The sequence below is a fragment of the Megalops cyprinoides genome, chromosome 14 (assembly GCF_013368585.1).
Source record: "Megalops cyprinoides isolate fMegCyp1 chromosome 14, fMegCyp1.pri, whole genome shotgun sequence".
Lineage (NCBI taxonomy): Eukaryota > Metazoa > Chordata > Actinopteri > Elopiformes > Megalopidae > Megalops > Megalops cyprinoides.
Window position 1 is genome coordinate 23,157,489 of NC_050596.1, and position 19,868 is coordinate 23,177,356.

The 19,868-nt window shown below is 43.4% G+C and overlaps 1 protein-coding gene across 2 annotated transcripts in view; it reads left to right on the forward strand.

Annotated features, from left to right (window-relative positions):
• Window positions 1–1,924: 1,924 nt before the first annotated feature.
• Window positions 1,925–19,868, forward strand: part of ptpn4a (protein tyrosine phosphatase non-receptor type 4a) — a 55,332-nt gene continuing 37,388 nt past the window's right edge. For both annotated transcript variants that reach the window (XM_036545286.1, XM_036545287.1), the window contains exon 1: window positions 1,925–1,969. In XM_036545286.1, coding sequence (XP_036401179.1) covers window positions 1,939–1,969 — 31 coding nt within the window. In that variant the 5' untranslated portion in view covers window positions 1,925–1,938. The remainder of the gene's footprint in view (window positions 1,970–19,868) is intronic.

A 19,868-nucleotide genomic window follows, 5' to 3' on the forward strand; every position in this document is an offset into this window, starting at 1 on the left:
ACAATTACATGAAATATCAGTTTACTCGGCCTACATCATTGGAATCCCCTTAGGGGCCATTCCTTTTTTGCCTGTCTATCTGAGAAAAAAATGACACTGGGTTTTTTGGGCACGCTGTGTTCTTTAGTCAGTAATTCTTTAGTCCGTAACATACTATATTTTTTTGTCATTCAAGTTGTGACTTGCAAAATCAACCAAAATTCTGAATATGGCTAGAAGAATAACCCTACTCTCAAAAATTTTCTCACACTATGCATTTACATAGCATCTTTCATACAAGGCTTGCAGCTCAAGGTTGCTGCACAGCATTGACCTGAATGTAAGGCCAAAAATACAACTTCAGCAATATATCTGGAAAAAATAATTCACTTCTGTAGTTCTGTTCTGACAGTTGCCATCCTCCAGTACAGTACACACCCACAGTCAATGGCTATTTTGTACCATCATGCACTATGGAAGAGTCTGCGTCAATTGGAAGATTTTATACTCCTCTTATATATATATGTATATATATATACTCCTACTTTAATAATTTGTGAATGCCTGATGAAAATAAGTCTTTGGACAAATGTCAGCACTTATTTTTACAGCGGTTCTGTGGTGCTTTAAGGCAATGAAACCTCATTTTTATAATTTATTTTTTGTTATGGTAAAAGTAAATCTTATTGTGACGAGCATTAGCCTGTGTTTTATTCAACATTCCTATTAAGGGGAAACAGAACAAAAAATGCTATTTGTATGTAAACAGTTCTGTGGTAATGTGTTTGCCTGAAAAGAATGTTTGATAAAAGTATATGGGGTTTTACAGTCCCCTCCCCCGCTTCAGCTGAGTTTGACTTGCCTTTTTCAATGGTTTGGGCAGATGTTTTGTTGAAATATACAGGGCACTGCAGGTAATCTTGTTGCATTTGTTGCCTGTGTTTAAGGTGTGGATGTTGTGTGGATGGTTTCAGGCTGGAGACATGCATAAGAGAGATGGTAGTAGCAGGGTGGGAAGCAAGCACGTGGGCTTGATGAAGAGTGTTACAGTGTGCATTTGCAAAATGCTCGCAGTGTGACCACTGCTAACAGGCGTCAGGTGGGAGATATGAGAGAAGGCATTCCTTTCAGTAGCCTCCATCCCCACCATCATGTGCCTGTCAGTTGAAATATTTCTACTGCTGCGTTGGTCTAATGTCTATTGTGGTAAGAAGTCAGGCTAATTTCTTTACTTCTGAAACAGATGTATTCATAGTCACGCAAGGACTTGCATGTCCGTGCTGGGTAATTCCAGTGACACTTACACAATGGATTCGATGAAATGGGAGGGTGTTGTGTTCTGCATCGGCGTGGATCTAAGGATGGAGTGGGCTTCTAAGAATCGCATCTTACCCTGTGATGTCATGCCATTCTCTCCTGCCTCCAAGCTGTGCGGAGGGAGGGTGTGCAACAGCCAGCCATTCTTAATCACACACGCGCACGCTCCCCACTCCCCCCCACCCACCACCTCCAACACACACACACACACACACACACACACCTACCCCTAGCACAGCGTATGTCAAAAATAAATGAAGAGATGGACCCGATTACAATCTCACTCCCTTTCCGTTAGAGCAGCCCAGGTTTCCCAGAGACCAGGGCAGACATTGTTCGGCGCTCTGGCTTTTTCCTGCAGTGACTGAAAGAGAGAGAGAGAGGAGAGAGAGAGGAGAGAGGGGGAGCAAGGGAGCTGGATCAGATGAAACCATTGGCGTGGTGCAGAGGGGAAAAGCGGCGAATGGCATATATGTACAAGCAGAAGCCAAAGGAATCGCCTGGGCTCTGCATGTCCCTCGCCGGAGCTGGGGGGGGGTGGGGCAGGGGGGGTGGGTGCGTGTGCAGTGTGGAAAAATATGAATGAAGCTGCCGCTTATTGCGCTGGAGGTTTTAAGAATGAAAGGAGCAAGAGGGTGAAGAATGAGAATGGCAGGCAGGAATTCTGTCAATGGTAATACCCTGTGTTATTACATTTATGTGTGTGCATGTTTGGGAGGCTGTCAGCGTAACACAAACTGGGCGATTCAGAGAGCCAGCATCCTCAATCACTCGGCTCTGCTGGTCTCTTTTTGTTTTAAACGTCATCTTGCCTCAAGATGACTGCGCCGGTAGGGGGGGAATTGAACGGCTGTTGAAAATCACTACCACAACAGTTGGCTTAGCAACAGCTTCTGGAGTCGAGATGGGGAATGGTGAGAGGCTGGGGGGACAGGATGCACTTATCCAGCGTTTGATTGGAGGCTTGCCCAAGGTGTGTGAAGCAGCTCTAATTGTCTGCATTAGGTCTGCTTGTGTGGAAGAGGAAGAGAGGGGCGAGCTTCTTTTGTGCGGTTTTGCGTGGAACGGCTCGTTCTCTAGAAAGTCCCCCCAGTGACGTGACTGGCAGTGTGGTACGGGTCTAATCCAGTGCTGCGTGTCACATCAGCTCAGGCCAGGTTGGATTAAAAGATTATGCCCCAGTGCTGTCATAACCGTTCATGGGACACAAACTGAGGCTGCTGTGGATAAAGATAAACAAGTAAGTACATTAAAAGATTTGCATGATCTGCTGTGATTACTATATCAGATGGGTAATACGTGACTTACATGGGGAGGTATGCATGATGACACCTGAGTATGTAATTGTGTGGAAGGGCCTTTGAGCGTCCCTCTTCATAATCGGTTAATAGAAATTCATTGACATTTCTTTTAAACAGGAAATGTGGATCAAGCCTGTGTCTGTACAATGGGTTTCTTTTTTTTGAGGGGTTTATAGACCACAATGTGACACGGTGAAATGATCTTGCGAATTATTTGGTAGTCATGGGATTAGACCAGTGAGTAGCATTGAGTTCATTCATTTTTTTTATTATTCCTTTGTGTAGAAGACACTCCTTATCCAGGGCTGTTTTCAAAGCACACAGTTTTATTTTTTCAGTTTGTTGTGGCCCATTTGTTCATTCAGATGATATACCAAAGCAATTGAAGTAGAAAATCATGCTCAAAGGTACAACAGCTAACATCCCATGGTGAATTCAAACCTATGACCCCCCTCCCCCCCCATGACAAAAAGCAAGTACTCCAACCACTACACGTGCAGACCCAGAGTAGATTTGCCCAATAGACTATATTTACTGAAACTAATAATGATCCTGACTTGGGAAAAATACATGAACAGGCTTTGTGATGGCTGATTGAAGTGTAGATTCAAAGCCATCATGAGATAGTTGTGTCCAAATGAGACACCGTTGTTGTTAGATGTTACGTTTTCCAAAGCATTTGGTATAACAAAAGGCTGTGGTTTCATGTGCACCAATTGGAGCCTTCAAGGAAAGATGCAGGGATGCAGATATGGCCATGGTTGCCTAGCAGCTGGAGTCATACTCCCAGCTGTAAGTTCCTGCATGACTGCATTGTATACCACGTAATTGGAGCAGTGTGAAACTCCCATATGTGCAGGTCTTGAAAGGACTTTCCCATAGCTGCTGAGCTGACTCAAACAATATGACTAATGCATGGTATATTATATGTTCTCTGGCTTGTGTGGAGGATTCAGGCGGTATATAAGATGAAGGAATTAGCCAGCAGGATGCAGGTTAAGCAGCCGGCAATTTGATTGAGTTCAAGGACTGTAATATGCACCTTGTTTGACCCTGTGCGGCTGTGCCATGACTTTGTATCTTGTGCTTTAACAGTAAACCAGGGACTTTTCAGAATGAGATGTGGAGATGGAACAGCAGTGCTATACAGCCACCCAGCATAAAGACTGTATCCTATGTTCAGGGATGCAGTGTAATGATTGAAGCATGTATAACCTCTTGACATCACTGGTATGTCACTATTGCTTTGAATTGGCTGCGCCTGTCGTAACATGTCCCCCTATGGTTGTTATTGAGGCAGAGGTAGTTCTGGAAGAGATTAACTCCTCTTACTTCATTTACAGTTACCTTTTAGCCAACACTTTTAACAAGAGCTGTTAATGACGTGCTCAGCTGCATAAATGGCCAACTGTGGCTCCTCAGTCCTAAACCCAAAGGAGCCGGTCAGTTGAATGGAATTTCTCACCATTCATCGCTTCTCTTCGCCTTCTGTATGACAGGAAACAAACATTAGCACTTCACAATGTAATTCAGAATTTGTCCACTCTGTATTTTAATGAACCCTGAGTACCAAAACTGGAAAATTAAATCTGTTTCTGTCATAAAGATGCCATATTTATGGCATCTTTAAAAATAAGTCTTAATCTATTAGCATGCTTTGCACTCATCTTTGACATTTGTCACACAATTTACCTTTTAGCAGACTTTTTTGTAACCTCCCCAAGTCTTCAACCCACCCCCTCTGGCCCACACTAGACCTGTTTTGAAGAGGGATATGGGGAAAACCTCGCCTTCCCCCAGCCGTCGTATTTGTGGCGACGGTGCCAAATGTAGCCGTGGGCTGTGAAAACGGCAGGCTGCGTCAGAGTGGGCCGACGGGGATCCGGTTACAGGCACTGTGTACATAGTTTGAGCGTGAGTGTGCTCACCTGAGCCGGAGAGCGGGCGACGCCCTCGCCCCCTCCCCCCCCTCGCTCGGAGGCACACTGCGCTGTTTATGTGGGCCCGCGTAGCAGCGCGTCTCGAGCCCGGGCTGAGGAAGAGGGGACATGTTGATCCTCCGGCGGCAAAACAGCAGCGCTACAGTGCCTTAGCAGCCAGTGTGTTTTTGCGTGCCACGGGACCTGGTGAGAATAGCGGATATGTTCCTGACAGCGCTACGGCAATAACAGCACCGCAGCGCATTACAGACCATGCTCGGTCTAAGTTTGGAGCAAGAATGAGGGACATTTTGATTCCCCCAGCAGCAGAAAAACAACATAGCAACATTACCACACTTTTGCTGTGGCATCTGGCTAGGGGTGTTATTCGAATGTTTTCACTTTGGGGGTGAAAGAGGAGGGTACATTATTTTTTGTAGAAACAATAACACTGGCTGGTGCATTTTTGTGGTTACCTAGCTGCCGTGTCTTTCAGCGCTGGCGTACGATCGGCTTGTTGCTTGTAGTTCTTTGCACTTGAGTGACACTGAAGTCCCCCTCGCTGGAGTTTGCACTCGCAGAAAGTTGTGGAGGTGTTTGAGGTAAGAGAGTAAAACCGAAGCCTAGAGAAGTTTCTCTGTGCTCAGCAGCCTTTTTTCTGTTTCTTTTTTTCCACGTTTCTGTTGGCTGTGTGTGATAGAGGATGCCTCCTCCTGCAGCAGTCTTGGGGAGACTGGAGATTTGCCCAGACTGGCAGTCGGGCTGGGGGGGGTGGGGGGGGTGCGGCCAGCGTGGCCGGGTGTTGGAATGTGTCATTTGCATTGGCAGGTGGCTCAGGCTTGCTCTAGGAACAGAGGTCCCAGTTACCGCGGCTGAAAGGTCAAACAGCCTCATATCTTGGAAGCTGAAACTTGAAACAGGAACAGAGGGAGGGGGAGAGGTGGGGGTTGGGGGTTCGGGGTGGGGGTGGGGCAGGGAGGGAGAGATGAAGAGCTCTACATTGGGGGGAGCGCGGTGTCTGTCTCCCCAACCGCTCTGCAACACGCCTGTCATTTACATTCACAGCGAGCTGCAGGACTCTCCTCCTCAGCCACTGCCTTCTTTTCTTCAGGGACCGGAGTCTTTGGGGATTCCTGCAAAATAAACTATCTTTTCTGTTCACTGGTGTTTCCCTCATTTAAACCCAAAAGAACCAGGCACACAACAAAGCCAGGGTTTCTTGACTAGTAGACTTTCAGCTACGTTTCCCATGGTTGACTTCCCAAGTCCGAATTAAAAATGCTTGTGTGAATCAAATTTTCATCGTTTGTCCTCTTATTTTTCTTGTCATATGCCATTAAAGTTGTCAGAAGTTACAAATGTAATTACCTGTTGAAGTGTTTGGTAAACAAATTCATATGGAGTATTTGATCACTTGTTAATTATAGCTCTTAAGTCAAGCCCTGAACTAGAAAATCTGGCGCTGGCCAACTGGGCCATTTAATTTCAAAACTTTCTGGCCTCTAGAGGTGTGTTTCCCGTTCCTACACACATTAACAAAACTATACTAAGTAGCATACCAAAATGTAGTAGTCCCAAAATGTACTACAGGAGAGCCAGCGCCAAGGTTGCATCTCGGTTGACCTAAACGCCTCCCCTCAAAATGGCGGCAAGTCACATGTTCAGGTTGAGAATGAGGAAGTTTCAGTTGCACTCAATTGCTCCCTTCGGCCAATTATGTTTGCACAGGCACTTCGTGTTAGTTTGCTATCTCAAGACTCCTTTCGTCTGATACGCAGTAGGATGCGTTTGTGTGAGATCTCAGAGTTTACGAGAGTTTCTTTCTACTGCAGCATACCAGAAAAATTCCCTATTTGCAACCAGATTTAAATGGTGGTTCCATCAAGCTGGGTATCTACACTGTGGGTAGAAATTGTGGCAAATGATTTGGGCTGGAATTTAAGAATCAGACTAATCTGAATCTCAACAGCTTTCATCAACAGTTTTTATCTTGTTAGAAAGCAGTTGTCAAGAGTCAAAATAGTACATAGTCACTGTAGTCTTTTACACATTAAAGTTTTACAATTTTATTACCAGCCCACCGACTTCAGTCATAAACAGCGTAACATTTCAATTTGTCTAAAATCTGAAGATAATCTGGATTGTGAATATTGTGTTAAAGTAATGATTTAGTGATTTTTGTCACACCTACCTTTATGCGGTTCACCAGTTTCTCAGTCTGTGCTTGTAAATAGTGGGCAGGATTACTGCAGGGGGAATTTTTGCAGTGTGTAGAGATAAAGCTCAGTTTCAGATTTGTTTCTTTGGATGAGTAGCTTGTTCCAAAACACCATTAATTCCCCATTTCATATTTGTGAATAGTTTTTTTTTTCTCTGCCAACTATCATGTCACATCCTTATTAATAAAATGTCTGATGAGCAAAATAAATGAAGCTAAGCACATAGCAACATATATTGCATCAGAATTACTGCCATTATGATTTTGACATGGTTTCTAGATGCAACTGCTTCTGTGTGTGATTTCTCACTTTATTGTGTTGTTTTTCATGAACTAAGGTTCTGGAATGATGACAGCACTGGGCTCCCAAATAATACGTTTCATTTCTGCCAGCAAGTCTGTACTTTTGTGACACTGAAGGAGGTGTGGGCTCCGTTAACTTACTCTCTGCCTATTCACTTGGAATGGGACTCAGCCCAAATACAGGATTGGTGAATCTCTCGCTGACAACTACTTAACAACTTGTTTTCGCCTTACAAAGCACTGATATGGCTGTGAGACAATGAATCTGCAAGAGTTACTGCAAGTGTTGCATGGCATTAGACTCCATATTGGCTGCATCTGCAAAGAGTCCACAGTTAATCAAGTGAGTGTTAAACTTCAATCATTTCCTGAAATAACTGCTATTTTTACAAACCTTGATTGCTGGGCTTAGAACAGAAACTATCCATTTGCTGCATTTCAGACATTCAAAGTAAGCAGTGATTATATTGTCTATAGGCCCATGTCCATTCACATGGTAGACACTGGCATGGTAGTCTAGATTAGCTGGCTAAGACACTGGCAGCTAGCTAGCTAGTTCAACAATGAAAAAGGAAGAGATGTACCCATACTAGTATCCATGGTCAACTTAATAGGGAGATAGAAGTCTAAAAGGGAATAAAGGTCTTGTTTAAGAGTATACATATATTTAGAAGTTTAAAAATAAGGAATGAAATTGATGGCACAAATTGAAATACAGGGGTTCAGCGATCCAGTGTAGGTCTCCCGCCTGTTTACCTGCATTTGTAATCTGGTCTGTTGGCTATAAAACGACACTGGGAATGGTTTTCCTATTGTAGGAGGTTCTCTTGTCTGTTGTCCTGCTGTCCTATTTTTCATGAGCACTGGACCTGATTGTCCTGTACAGTTCAGGGAGCGGTGTAATCAGAGAATGTAATCAAATGAAAGGCGTGAGAAAGGTGTAAAACCCCTAGTGCTCACTATCCTGGCTCAATGGCTGTGAATTATCACAATGAAAGCTGCACTGTGCTGAAGTTCTACTGCTCTGTCTGCCATTTGTTGCAAGCAGTTACATCTCCTTCAAAATGGTGTTCAACAGCTACCTAAGAGGTGTGATTGAGCTCAAGAGTAATGAAAACCATACATAGTGAGTCCCCAGCACCAGGATTTGGGAAATTCTTGTGTGGTTCTTTGCCACGTCTTTCAGTGCACGAGGTGCGCTTTGTGAATGTGATTGCGCTTGTTGCCTAACTTTTCCAGGCCGTTCATTTACTGAGAACAAGTGCCTGGTTTTAGTCTATCATTACGGATTACCGAGTCTCTTGACTTTCAAATACTGTATTAAGTTCTCCGCCCACGCTGTTGATGAAAGGTCCTGGTGTCTGTAACCCGGGCTGCCCTTATCACCTCATCAGCCAGTGCTGTTATTTCCACTGACGGAACACAAACAGCCCGGCCGATGTGCGGAAGCTGCTTCTGGAGGGTTTTTGGGGAGCCCCCCTAAGGAGTTAGTCACTTTGAGACACACAAATGACAGTGACTGGGTGGCCGTGTGGCCAGCAGTTGGTTGGAATCGTCTGTCCGCTCGCTCTCTCTGACGAGGAGGCGCACTCTAAATGGCCCTCATTGTGCCCTTGCGAACGGCGTGAGGTGGCATCGCTCTGAGTGGAAATCTCGCCCCATCTCTGTGTCTTATTTAGCACCTCATGTTATATTGAAGTCTTGGTCATATTTTAGTATGGAGGTTTTCACTTTCGGAGATAAAGGCTACATCGATACAGGGGGGAAAAAGTCTTGCAGAATAAAACTGAATAATTGAAGGGCTAACATGTTATTACTGCTGCAGTTAAACTTGCATGAGGATGTAGTAAAGATCTTTACCCCTGCTCATGGGGAAAAGCAGGCAATGGGGCTCTTCCTTTTGGCTGGAAAAGCCAGCTCTATGTACTGGGAAGGTTTTCAGGTCAGAGCAGAGGACCACTGGCTTAAGACTTCTCCTTTAGTCAATGAGAGTAGGGCCACTTGCCTCAATTTTTACTCATCATGACTTACAGCATGCTAAACAGTAGTGTTGCCTGAGTGGCTTTAGTTCTGTGACTTCATCCTAGGTCCTTTTAATATGATAATGGATAAAAAGGCATGGGGCTCTTGCCTATCACACATCCACGCACTCCATGCTTGTTCTCAGGTTTCACAGTATTGCCTGGGTTAAAATTCTGTAGACGGACCTCTCCCTCCGCCTCATGCTGTACAGCCAATGATGAGCCCTTTGGCTTCAACCCATTTAGGTCACAATGTAACATTTAAATAGGAGTAGCCTGTTTTTTTTTTTTTTTTTTTGATGGGTGAATGTTGTGCTAGACAATTGCTTTATAATTTATGCGAGCAGCTGCGGTGTGTATTTTCTGCCATGGTCTGGGTGCTGAATGTGGTAAAAATAACACGTTTCCTCTCATTTCCAGTCTACAAGCTGACTAACAAGTCTGGAATGGAAAAAGAAAATCAAGAAGTTATTTCAGATGTTGTTTGTCTCAGCTTTTGTTTGACTGTTCGTTTCCATTCGAAGGGGAGGATGAAGGGGCCCGGCTGTTACGCGAAGTGAGCGGTAGCCTGTGATCAGTGGCGGTAGGGCGCGTGTGTGCTGCAGCGGAGCACGCACAGGTGGGTCGGTGTGGAGGTGGCCCGCCCGGGGTGAGCTCACACGCTGCCTGTTGAGTAGCTGTGGGTTCTGGGCTCGCTGTGGTCAGGTGATTCCAGCTCACACCTGGTCCCTGACAGGACAGCTGCCAGGACAGGAATGCACAGAGTCAAGGGGGGGCAGGGGTTCTGGCGAAAGAGGGTTCATGGCAGGATCGGCACAGGGAGGGACCCAACCCTCAAACCTGCTACCTAAAGCAGAAACAGCTCTGGAATGTGCGGCTTTTAATGAAAGGTACATTTGGGCTTCTCTTGAACCTGTGCGGGGAAAGGAGATGTTTATTTTCTTAATTCTTGAGTATTCATGAGGTTACATAACCAGCTTTCATATCTAACTCAAAAGGCTATGGTGTCTCTCAGCTAACTTGTTGGAATGATGTGGGGCTATTCATATTGCTGCACAATTATTAGCCCTGAACGTGGATTTATTATTATTTTTTAAACAAGATGATTAAGTATATTGTTTCAGTTCAAATGGCAACAGTCTGCCCTTGCCTGTACAATGGGCGTATAGCTGTGGCTGTTATTACGGTTCAGTGTAGTTGTGTAATTTTCTGTAAAAGAAGAACAGTCCTGTGTAAGCTCAAGCATTTAATATTGTCCTTTTATGCTGCTGGGGAATTAGAGCTTGCTGTTGTGCATATATGAGGGGAAGTGAAGGAGCAACATTAGGATTACATAATTGGAAGAGGGACTGAGCTTGGGGTGGGGGAGGGGAACAGGGAGTCTGTGTCTCTGGCTCCAGTCTCATAAGGCCCATGGGCTTTGGGTGCTGCAGCTTGGGCTCTCTCTCGCTTTCTCTCTCATCTCGGTTCTAGCTCTCCTTTCCCCCCTCTCATTTCTCTTCTCTCTCACTTTTCCTCCATCCTCTCTCTCCCTCTCCTCTCCTCCCTCCTGTCACCTCACCCCGTCCGTCCCTCTGGCTTGGAATGCTGACAGCACAGAGAGGAAGGGTGACACAGCCCTCCTCTCCGCTTCCCCATCCCGGCCCGCACCACCCCACATCTTCCTGACTTATCAGCGCTATTGTGGCCCTCCACTGAAGCAGTCAGCTGAGACCGGGGCTCTCCAGACGGGCCGAGACGCCCAGAGCACCAAACACAAAGCAGCAGACACAACCAGCTGGTTGTAACAGGGCTGTGTGTGTGAGTGTGTGAGTGTGTGAGTGTGTGAGTGTGTGAGTGTGTGAGTGTGTGAGTGTGTGAGTGTGTGTGAGTATGTGAGTGTGAGTGTGTGAGTGTGTGGGAGAGAATGGTGTGCGTGTGTTCTTGGGAGAGTGGAAGAGGCAAGGTAAAAATAGAAGTAGCCTATGGGTTTTTCTGTACTGGCCTGTTGTTGGTAAGTGACCCCATTGAGGGGGTCGTGAGAGCCCTTCCCTGGGTGGATGGGCTCTGCACTGTGACCTGATGGCTGTTTGCTCAGCTGCAGATCAAACTGTTCGATTACTTGGAAAGACCAGGAAAGACCATCAGGACATCCTTTGAATGTGGGGCAGAGTAGTAGCCCCTTCCTGAGGTGGAAGTGAGTGATAGATTGCATTGAGTGGACCCAGAGCCATTAGTCAGAATGGCTGAATGCTTCTGATGGTCGAATGAATTGTTTCGCCTAATTACGGTGGAGTTTTTAGTGACATTGTATGTTAACTGCATGACCTGCAGAGAGAACAGAGATTGTAGGAAATGTGGCTGGTGCTTACTATAGCAATGCAGATTTCTTTTCTGCTATGCAAACATGCAAGTAAGAAAATAGTTGACCAGCAGAACTGAAAGCTACCAGAAATGGGGGGAAAAGTTGTTTGAATTACCAAGGAGGGAAAAAAGAAAAACAAGTGTATGTTTGTTTGGCAGCACAACCCCAGGAAATCTCTCCGTAAAGGTCACGGTGGCTAGGTACGGTACGGTGTGTGCACAAGGACGTTTTGACTGCCTTTCCGTGTTGACCTTTGCACACTGTTTGTGTGCCCAGAATACATTAAACTGATGTTCCTGGAAAAGAACTCTAGTGTGAAATGCCAGTTTCTGAACGGCTTGGTCTTGCCCCTGGGCCCACCGACCACTCGGATGTAAGTTAGTCATGTTCCTGTAAGGTCCAGTGAGCAAGCCTTTAAGTAAATAAAGCAAAAAAAAAAAGAAAGAAAGAAAATCAAACCCAACTCAAGGCTCTGCTTTTGAAAAAAATATTATATGTGACTGACACAGCAGTCAAATTCACAGACCGAACAAGACCCAGAAAGCATCAGTTTTAGTTGTCCCAAGTATAAAATGCAAAAAGGTATTGATCATGTCTTTTAATTTTATTCATTGTGTTTTATTTTAGAGAATGTTCTATTTAAATCGGACGGGTCTCTTGGAATAGTCGGTGAATGCATTTGCATAATGCTCCGTGGGGTGAAGTGACAGGCGGAGCTGTGGGCAGAAAGAGACCCTGATACAAAAAGACAAAAGTAGCGGTGGCTGCAGAGTGAAAGGGAACCAGAGCCACTGAGTCTCGTGATTCCGTTGGGGCGTCAGAACGTGCGACCCCAGAGCTGAGCCTGGACTGTTGGGGTACTGTACTGGAGTCCGACCTGGGAGGATTCACTTGTGCCGCCTTTGTTTTAGCCTGAGGTTGTTTGAGTTGTCTCTCTCATTGAGATGGGGGTGTCCTATCACTGGATCTCTGAACATTACCCAGCAATCTACCCAAGGAGCGCTTTATGTGGTGTCTGCAGAAAAAGGCCTACTAAAATAACTGCGTGTTTGATTGGTTAAGTGAAGTGTAAGCGGGGACACATGGATAAATAACGCCTACAAAACAAAGAAGAAATCGATCACGTGCAGCTCACAGATCTTTCCTCCATTTACAGTGTAGAGCGTTACTGTAATGCTTCCTTTTTTGGGCCGGCAGGTCCCTGAAATAGCGCACAGTGTGCTAATTAGCCTCTGTATGCATTCACAGAATTGGAGCAAAAGCAAACATTCCCCCAGAAATGGCTACACTGCAGATGTTTTCCTCTTTGCCCATGTGGCACGGTTCACACTGCCTGCTACACTGCATCGGTACAGCTGTGTCAAAGGCAGCACAGCAGTGTCGGTCTGTGTCCGAATGGGAGGCAGACGTGATTTAATAGATGGAATGGACAGGCACAGTGTTGCGGTGATACTGTGGGAACAGGGAAATGTGTGCTTTAAACATTTCTCAGTGACCCGCCCTGATTAAGCATGCATGTGATCGTTAAAATAATTAGCATGAAGTCGCTGTTATTACCAGGAATTGAACATATGTAGTAAAATTTCCTGGGTGAATAAGTGTGTATGAAAGTACAAGTACTCCACAATTGAGTACTGCAGTGGCATCCCTGAAAAAATTAGAGATACTACATAAAAAACGGTACTGCTACCCTGTAAGTTGTCTAGATACAAGTGCAGAGTGGGAAAAAATATATTCACAATCAAACAGGCTACATCATCGTAATTCACAATTACCATCACATTCTTGGCTAAATTGATTCACTATGATCTACGGTGCCGTTCCTGTTTGCTTGTTTGCGTTTTCGTGCCGGCCGAAAGGGGCACGCCGGTCGAGCCGGAGCCGAGAGGCGAGATGAGGAGCAGCGTGAGGGCAGCCGGATCCCGCTGCTTTCTGCGGGAAGCTTCGCCTGGCCAAAAGGTGGGAGCGTTCCGCGGGCCGGCTGTGGCCCTCTGTGATGTCATCCCGTCATTGCGGTGACATTCACAGAGCTGCATTGTCAGAGACAAAAGCACTGCGAGCGCAGGGTGCATTTTATTATACCAGTACCCTTCTACAATGGGTGGTGTCTGGCTGTGGAAGGGCGGTCAGAGTTCAAACACTTTCCAATTCTCCCCCTTCCCCCCCCTTCCCACGCATGTTCTCATTCTGTGTTGACCTACATATGGAAGGTACACTCAGGTGTTTTTTTTTACGTCTCTCTGATTTTTGATAAGTCGTCAGAGCGTGTGATCTCTCCGGTGTACTCAAATGAGCCTCTTTAAGTTTGTTTCTTTGACTCGTCTCGCGGAGACTTTGTTGTGACTTGAATGGAAATACCATCAGATCTCTGGTCGCTGTTCTTTTCCAATGTAACTCAAGCATTCTTAGTACTTCTCTTCATTGGCTTATGCTGTAAATTAGATGGGACAGTTGTTTTTGAGTTTACTGGAGAACTGACAGTACAGAGCTTTTGTAACAGTAGTTCCTTACACAACCATTAATTTACACACACACACACATGTATGTATATATACATATTTATATATATATATACATATATGTGTATATATATATATATATATATATATATATATATATATATATATATATATATAATTGTATGTGTATATATTCTTATTTTATGACATTTAAAGCAAGCTTGAAGCATAAGAGGAGTGTTCAGTCTGCTGCACACACCTGTAATTGACCAACTGTTGCACATATTCAACATTTTGGTTTGTGCTCTTTGCACATACTTGGGGAATTCCTTTGGGTTTACAGAAACTTGTGTTATTTCCACAGTTGGAGATGCATGTGGAGGGATTCACATGAGAAGATGCCTGAGTGTATTTCACAGTGTTCAGGTAGTGAAAGCTCTCAGAAGAGTATGTGAAGGCTGCCTACCTGCATTCACAGTTACGTTAGGTTCAGGAGAACGTCTGAAACACCTGGCCTTGAAGTCATCTCCTGTGTGACATGCTTGGGCGCTTCTGTGTTCGCATGCACTGCCGACGAGGGGGAAGTAATATTGTAATCAGGTTTCCAGAGGACTCTCTGGGGGCCGTGTTAGTTTTCTGTGGACTTGTTCATGTGCGTAGTGTTTAGAAGGCCATTCCTACTATGGTGTTCACCCTAAGGATTATTTCACAGGGAGAACTGTGTCCCTCTCCTTTTAAGGGGATATTTTTTCCAAATCAAACAAGGAAGAAGACATTACTGTTATAGTATATACTAAATAAATAATAATTTGGTGTATGGGGAGTTACCGGAGCCGCTTACAGTTTTAGATGGGGTTGCCAGATTGATTCCAAGTTGGAGCACTGCTGGGGGAGCAAGGTACCTAACTTGAACTTCTAAAATATCCAGCTGTGTAAATGTATGTAAGTCGTTCTCAATAAGGAGGTCAGCTGAGCAAATATGTAATGGTGTCAGGATATTGGGTTGATGAAAAATTATTTTTCCAAAAACAAGTAGGCTGTGTGGTGTACCCCATTAACAACACTGAATTAAATTGAGTGAAGCGTTTGTTTCAAGAGGGTTTTACTGTTCTGAATATAGGTGATCCATATGTTTGCTAGTTTTCAACCACACCTGTTAAATGATTCATGTTGAGCTCTTGTTGAGAATCAGATTCCAACCAAGATTGTGGAGCAACCTGCCTCAACCTTCACTTCCTCACCACCAACATCTTTGCTCTCTACCCTGACCCCTTTCTCTGGTTCCTGGCGAAAGAAACCTAAGATATGACAGTGTTTTCTCTTATCAGTGAAGGCTAACTGGTTGACTCACTCTCAGAATTGCTCTGCTGGTAGTTCATAGCCTACAAGTGATGAACCTTTTCTCAGATTTTGAGCTCATTGAGATTGAAGGGAGTGGTGTCATGAGCAGGACTAGAGTATACACTCAGGTACATCTTACAACATGTAATAAACGTTTCCATATCCATCACGGATATGATTAAACGTTTGACATGCATTTAAGTATGACATCTTCATGATTCATTCTTAGAGTTCAGTTACACTTACTTCTAGTGCATGGAGCTGAGGTTATGTGATTATGCCTGTGTTCATATCTGTCTGACTGTGAACAGGTAACTGAAAAAGTATTCTGGATGATTTTGGATGAAACTTGTTGGAATGATGCTCATAGGACAGGAATGTAGTGGTTAGGGCAGATATTCTAACCATTGAGAGTGGCAGAGGTGTACACTCAGCTGAGTGCCACTGAAATTACAACTTTAATTCAAATTGAGGATTATTAATTTATATGGCTACTCATTCATTAAAATGCACTGGATGTGGTATTTGGAATCAAACCATTGTACTTCATAGTAGAATTTGGAATTTGAGATCATTTAAATAAATGAGTCTCAGAAAACTATTGACAGAGTGCCTTCCGTTATTACAGGTGGGTGGATTACAGAGGGGGAGGGTAGGCGTAACAGGGCGTGCAAGGAGAAGTGTCTGAGGTGACATTAGAGAACAGAAATGTCCACACTGTGATGTCTGAAGAACAAGTGGCATGTTTTATGCATGGGAATTGTTTTGTCATTCATCACCTTTGTATAATGGAACAATCCTCAGTTTTTCTCTGTTGTAATACTTTAGCATTTTTTGGAGAAGAATTATTTCTTTCTTTTCTTATTTCCGTGCACTTTTAATCGCTAAAAGGGCAACATCGGCTTCCCCAGCCCATCTGCCCAGCATTCTGTCCTACTTCCAGTGACCAGAACCATGGGGACTAGCACTTGGTAGCCTTCCTGCAAATATTATTCTCGCGACTCTCACAGGTGCCAGTGTTTGAGGCATCTGTGTATCTTTAAATGTTGCACACCTCCAAACAGCGTGGGTGTATTAAATGGGGGGCTGCATATGGTGAAAACAACATTTTGCAAGTTGAATTTTAATTTTAGATGATTTAATAAGCAAGGGAATTTAAGTAACATAGACTGGGTGCAGCTTGTGCGAATGGCAGAACTGTGGGTGTGAAGTGGGTCGGATTCACAGAAATTATCTTCGATGTGCTACGTGAGTTCATTACAGAATTAAGGAAAAATAAGTTGAGTAAGCAGCCTCCACAGTGGATTGATAAATCCTCATGAAAGAGTTTAAGACATTACAGTGACTGTACAAAATATTACCAGAAAAACAGAGAAATGAATTTATAAGATGAAAAGAGGAAAGTTGGAGAAGATATTCAGGGTTCTCCTGCTCATTGTAATTTTGTACTGCCTTATTGATTGCCAACCACTCTAAATTTTGTAATTCCTTCATTATTGTATGTATTTCTGTAATAAACTATTATTGTTCAGGATTCTTTTAACTGTTTTGCATGTGTCTGACCAAAGGTACCCTTTGTAAACTGGACAGAGAGCCCCTCTGCTCAGGACTAGGATCGGATTTCCCTGTGTAGCTAATCCTTACCTTAACCATAAGCTCCTTAACCGCAAGGCTGATCTTGGGCCTGTGTTTACGGGCTCCCTGGCCTGCCAAAGTGACATCACATGTGGCAGGTTACTCACATACGCTGAGAGTTACTGTCATAAAAATAGTTGGGAGGCACAGATGTCAGTTTATCAGGAACACCGAGGCTGAACATAGCTCTGCATGTACACCGACTCATGTAACATGATATTACTGATTATGGTTATTGAAGTTGTAATTATTTTAATTGTAATTATAACTTAAATTATTCAATATGGTATTTCACCTCTGTTATGGACTATCCTGCCACTTCTACTCAACCAACAACTAAATTACATCCACAGTGAAAGTTAAAAATCAAAAGGAATGCATGCACAGGCCTCACCTGCAGTGTAAACTTTGACAAATTCACTGCAGAATCACTTAGCTCCATTCTGGTAAATTATTTGACAGGCTTTAACTTGGAAGTCTTTAATAGTTAAATGTAATCATGTGTTGGTATTGGTATTAGTATGCACAGTAACAAGACAGTCAGGAACTTCAAATTAACAATTAATATGGTGATGGTGGTTAATATGGTTCAAAGCAGGGTGTGTCTGTATTTAAAAATGTGTGCGTGTTGTGTGCAAAAGCCACGATTTATGAAGAAACAAAGGGTGTACTGTTGACAATACAGTACCATCCCTGTTTCACCAAAGTATTTCACCCTTATACATGTTCTGTGGTTCCCTATGAGAAGCCAGCTAGCTAGCTAGCTTGCTTGAGCTACTTTCAGGTGCATTACTTGTACCCCATATACCCTTCCAAGAATACAGCTAACCTCTCTTCTCTGAAAATGCCAATAACTAGTAAATACAAAAGCCTATATTTTTATTACAATATGCTATTTGTTGCTGTTTATTGATGTTTTTTCAATGAAACATCTATACATCTTACAAAACTGCTCAGGGCTGTGATAGATTAAATGCTGCCTACACAGAAATGACTAAACTTCCTCACACTGTAGTCTTTACAGATCTTATTTCAGTAGCTGCTTTAACTTGTAGAATTGCTAATTTAATGACATTTTAAAGACGACAGCGTGCAGAAGTTTTTTCGATTTCTGTGCTGTCGTTCTTCTGTTAACATTAGCGAAAATCAAAATGATGAGGCTATGATGAATACATTTCATAGGCTTATGCACGTTGAGCATCACAATAAGGCCATTGTGTTAAAGCAGCTGCAAACAACAGCAAAAAAATGTCTGCAATGCTTGCAGAACATGGCGTGGTTTAGCTGAAGCAGCTGTCCCGCCACCACCCGAATGGGTCTCTGACCACTTAAGTACCTAGCTAACTGGTGGTCCAGACAACTAGCCACCAGTTAACTGGTTTGGGCCATTAGCCTGAGTAGTAAAGACTAAAAATATTACCAAAATATTACTCTCTGCAGTCAGCAGATCTCGGGGCTTGCCGCAAGCATGTGTCATGTGATAGCCGACGGCTTGTTCCCTCATTCAGTTTTGACATGTTTTGACACAACAGATTACTGATCTTTCCGTGTTGTTGGGTATTTATTTGAAATTTACTGACATACAAAGCAATGCAAACCAGCTGTAGATCAAACGTGTGGGAATTATTTTACCAGTAATTATCTATGTGGATGCGTTCCCTACAGTGGCCTGTTTGTATAACGTAATTATATCCACATTCACAAACACCCAATGTCAAGTATGCAGCTTGCGCAGACGCTTGCGCTTGCGTGTGTGTTAAAAGTACCCTTTACCTTCTGGATTTTTAGGCCATTTAGATACTGCTGCTCTCCGTTTTCCTCAATTCACACCCTTAAACAAATGGTCACTCCCCTGTGACACCCAGAGTCAGCACAAGTGCTAAGAAAAGATAGGAGGAAAATGACAACTTTGGCACAGGTGCCGTGTCTTTGCCATGTGCTAGCATTTTGCAGTCGATCACCACACTGTCTTTCTTGTGCCTTCTAAATAAGGTTCTTAATCTCCCTAGTCACACAAACAAGAAGACCCAGGTCAGGGGGATCTGATAGAGGTTTTTACATTTTTTACTAGGGGGAAGTAAAGTGGATGACAGACAGTATACCCGCTTTCACATTAGAAATGCTGCCATAATACCAGCATTGCAATGCTGACATTCCTCATTGAGTCCCCTGACCAATGCTGTAAGAATTACACCAAATACCTCTTTGGTACTCTTTAAAATAGAGTAATAAACCAGACAAATGGCATGATATTGTCCAGCTGTCAGTTTGTTAAGGCCAGTATCCTGTTTTGTTTTTTGTATCTTGCTTTACTGCTTGAATGAAACAGTTTTAGCTTTAGAATACATGAGAATAATTTAGCTTTTGAAAAGCTATGTACATGAGACTAAATTAAAAAAAACAAAAAAACCTTATAATTTCATGTAATTTGACTTTTACAGTAAGGTGAAGTCAATAAAAAACCCCAGACACTTCATTGTGAAATTACCATTCTGAGTATCTTGTATTGGTGTGATCAGTGTGTCATAAATGTTTTGCCTGCTTCAGTCATGGGTTTCAGTTCTTACTGACTACTTTCTGTGAAATGTTTAGATGAAAGGTGAATTGCAATTGTGAATGAATGAATGAATGAACACATGCATGAATGACTGAATGAATGACAAATGCTTACTTGTTTAAATGTGATCTTATGTGTCAGGGTGCAATGTGTGGCAATGCTGGCATTTGTCCAGTTCCATTCACACTGAGCTAAAAAAAAAAGTTTTCATGCTTTCTTGACTAGGTCTAGCCAAAAAATTCTGTACCCCATTCACCCCTAACTGAGTAGTGGAAAACTACTGCTGTTTTAGGGGAACTAGTGTCTGGTGTGAGCTGGGTTTATTTCAATTTCAGATCTCTTAGTTCTTTAGTTCATAGTTCTTTAGTTCTTTAACACATAGGGTATTAAAAAATCCAGTTTAATCATGATTTTTTTTATTTGTAAGCAGGTAGTTAATTTAATGGGAGCAGAGACATTTGGAAAGTTCAAGAC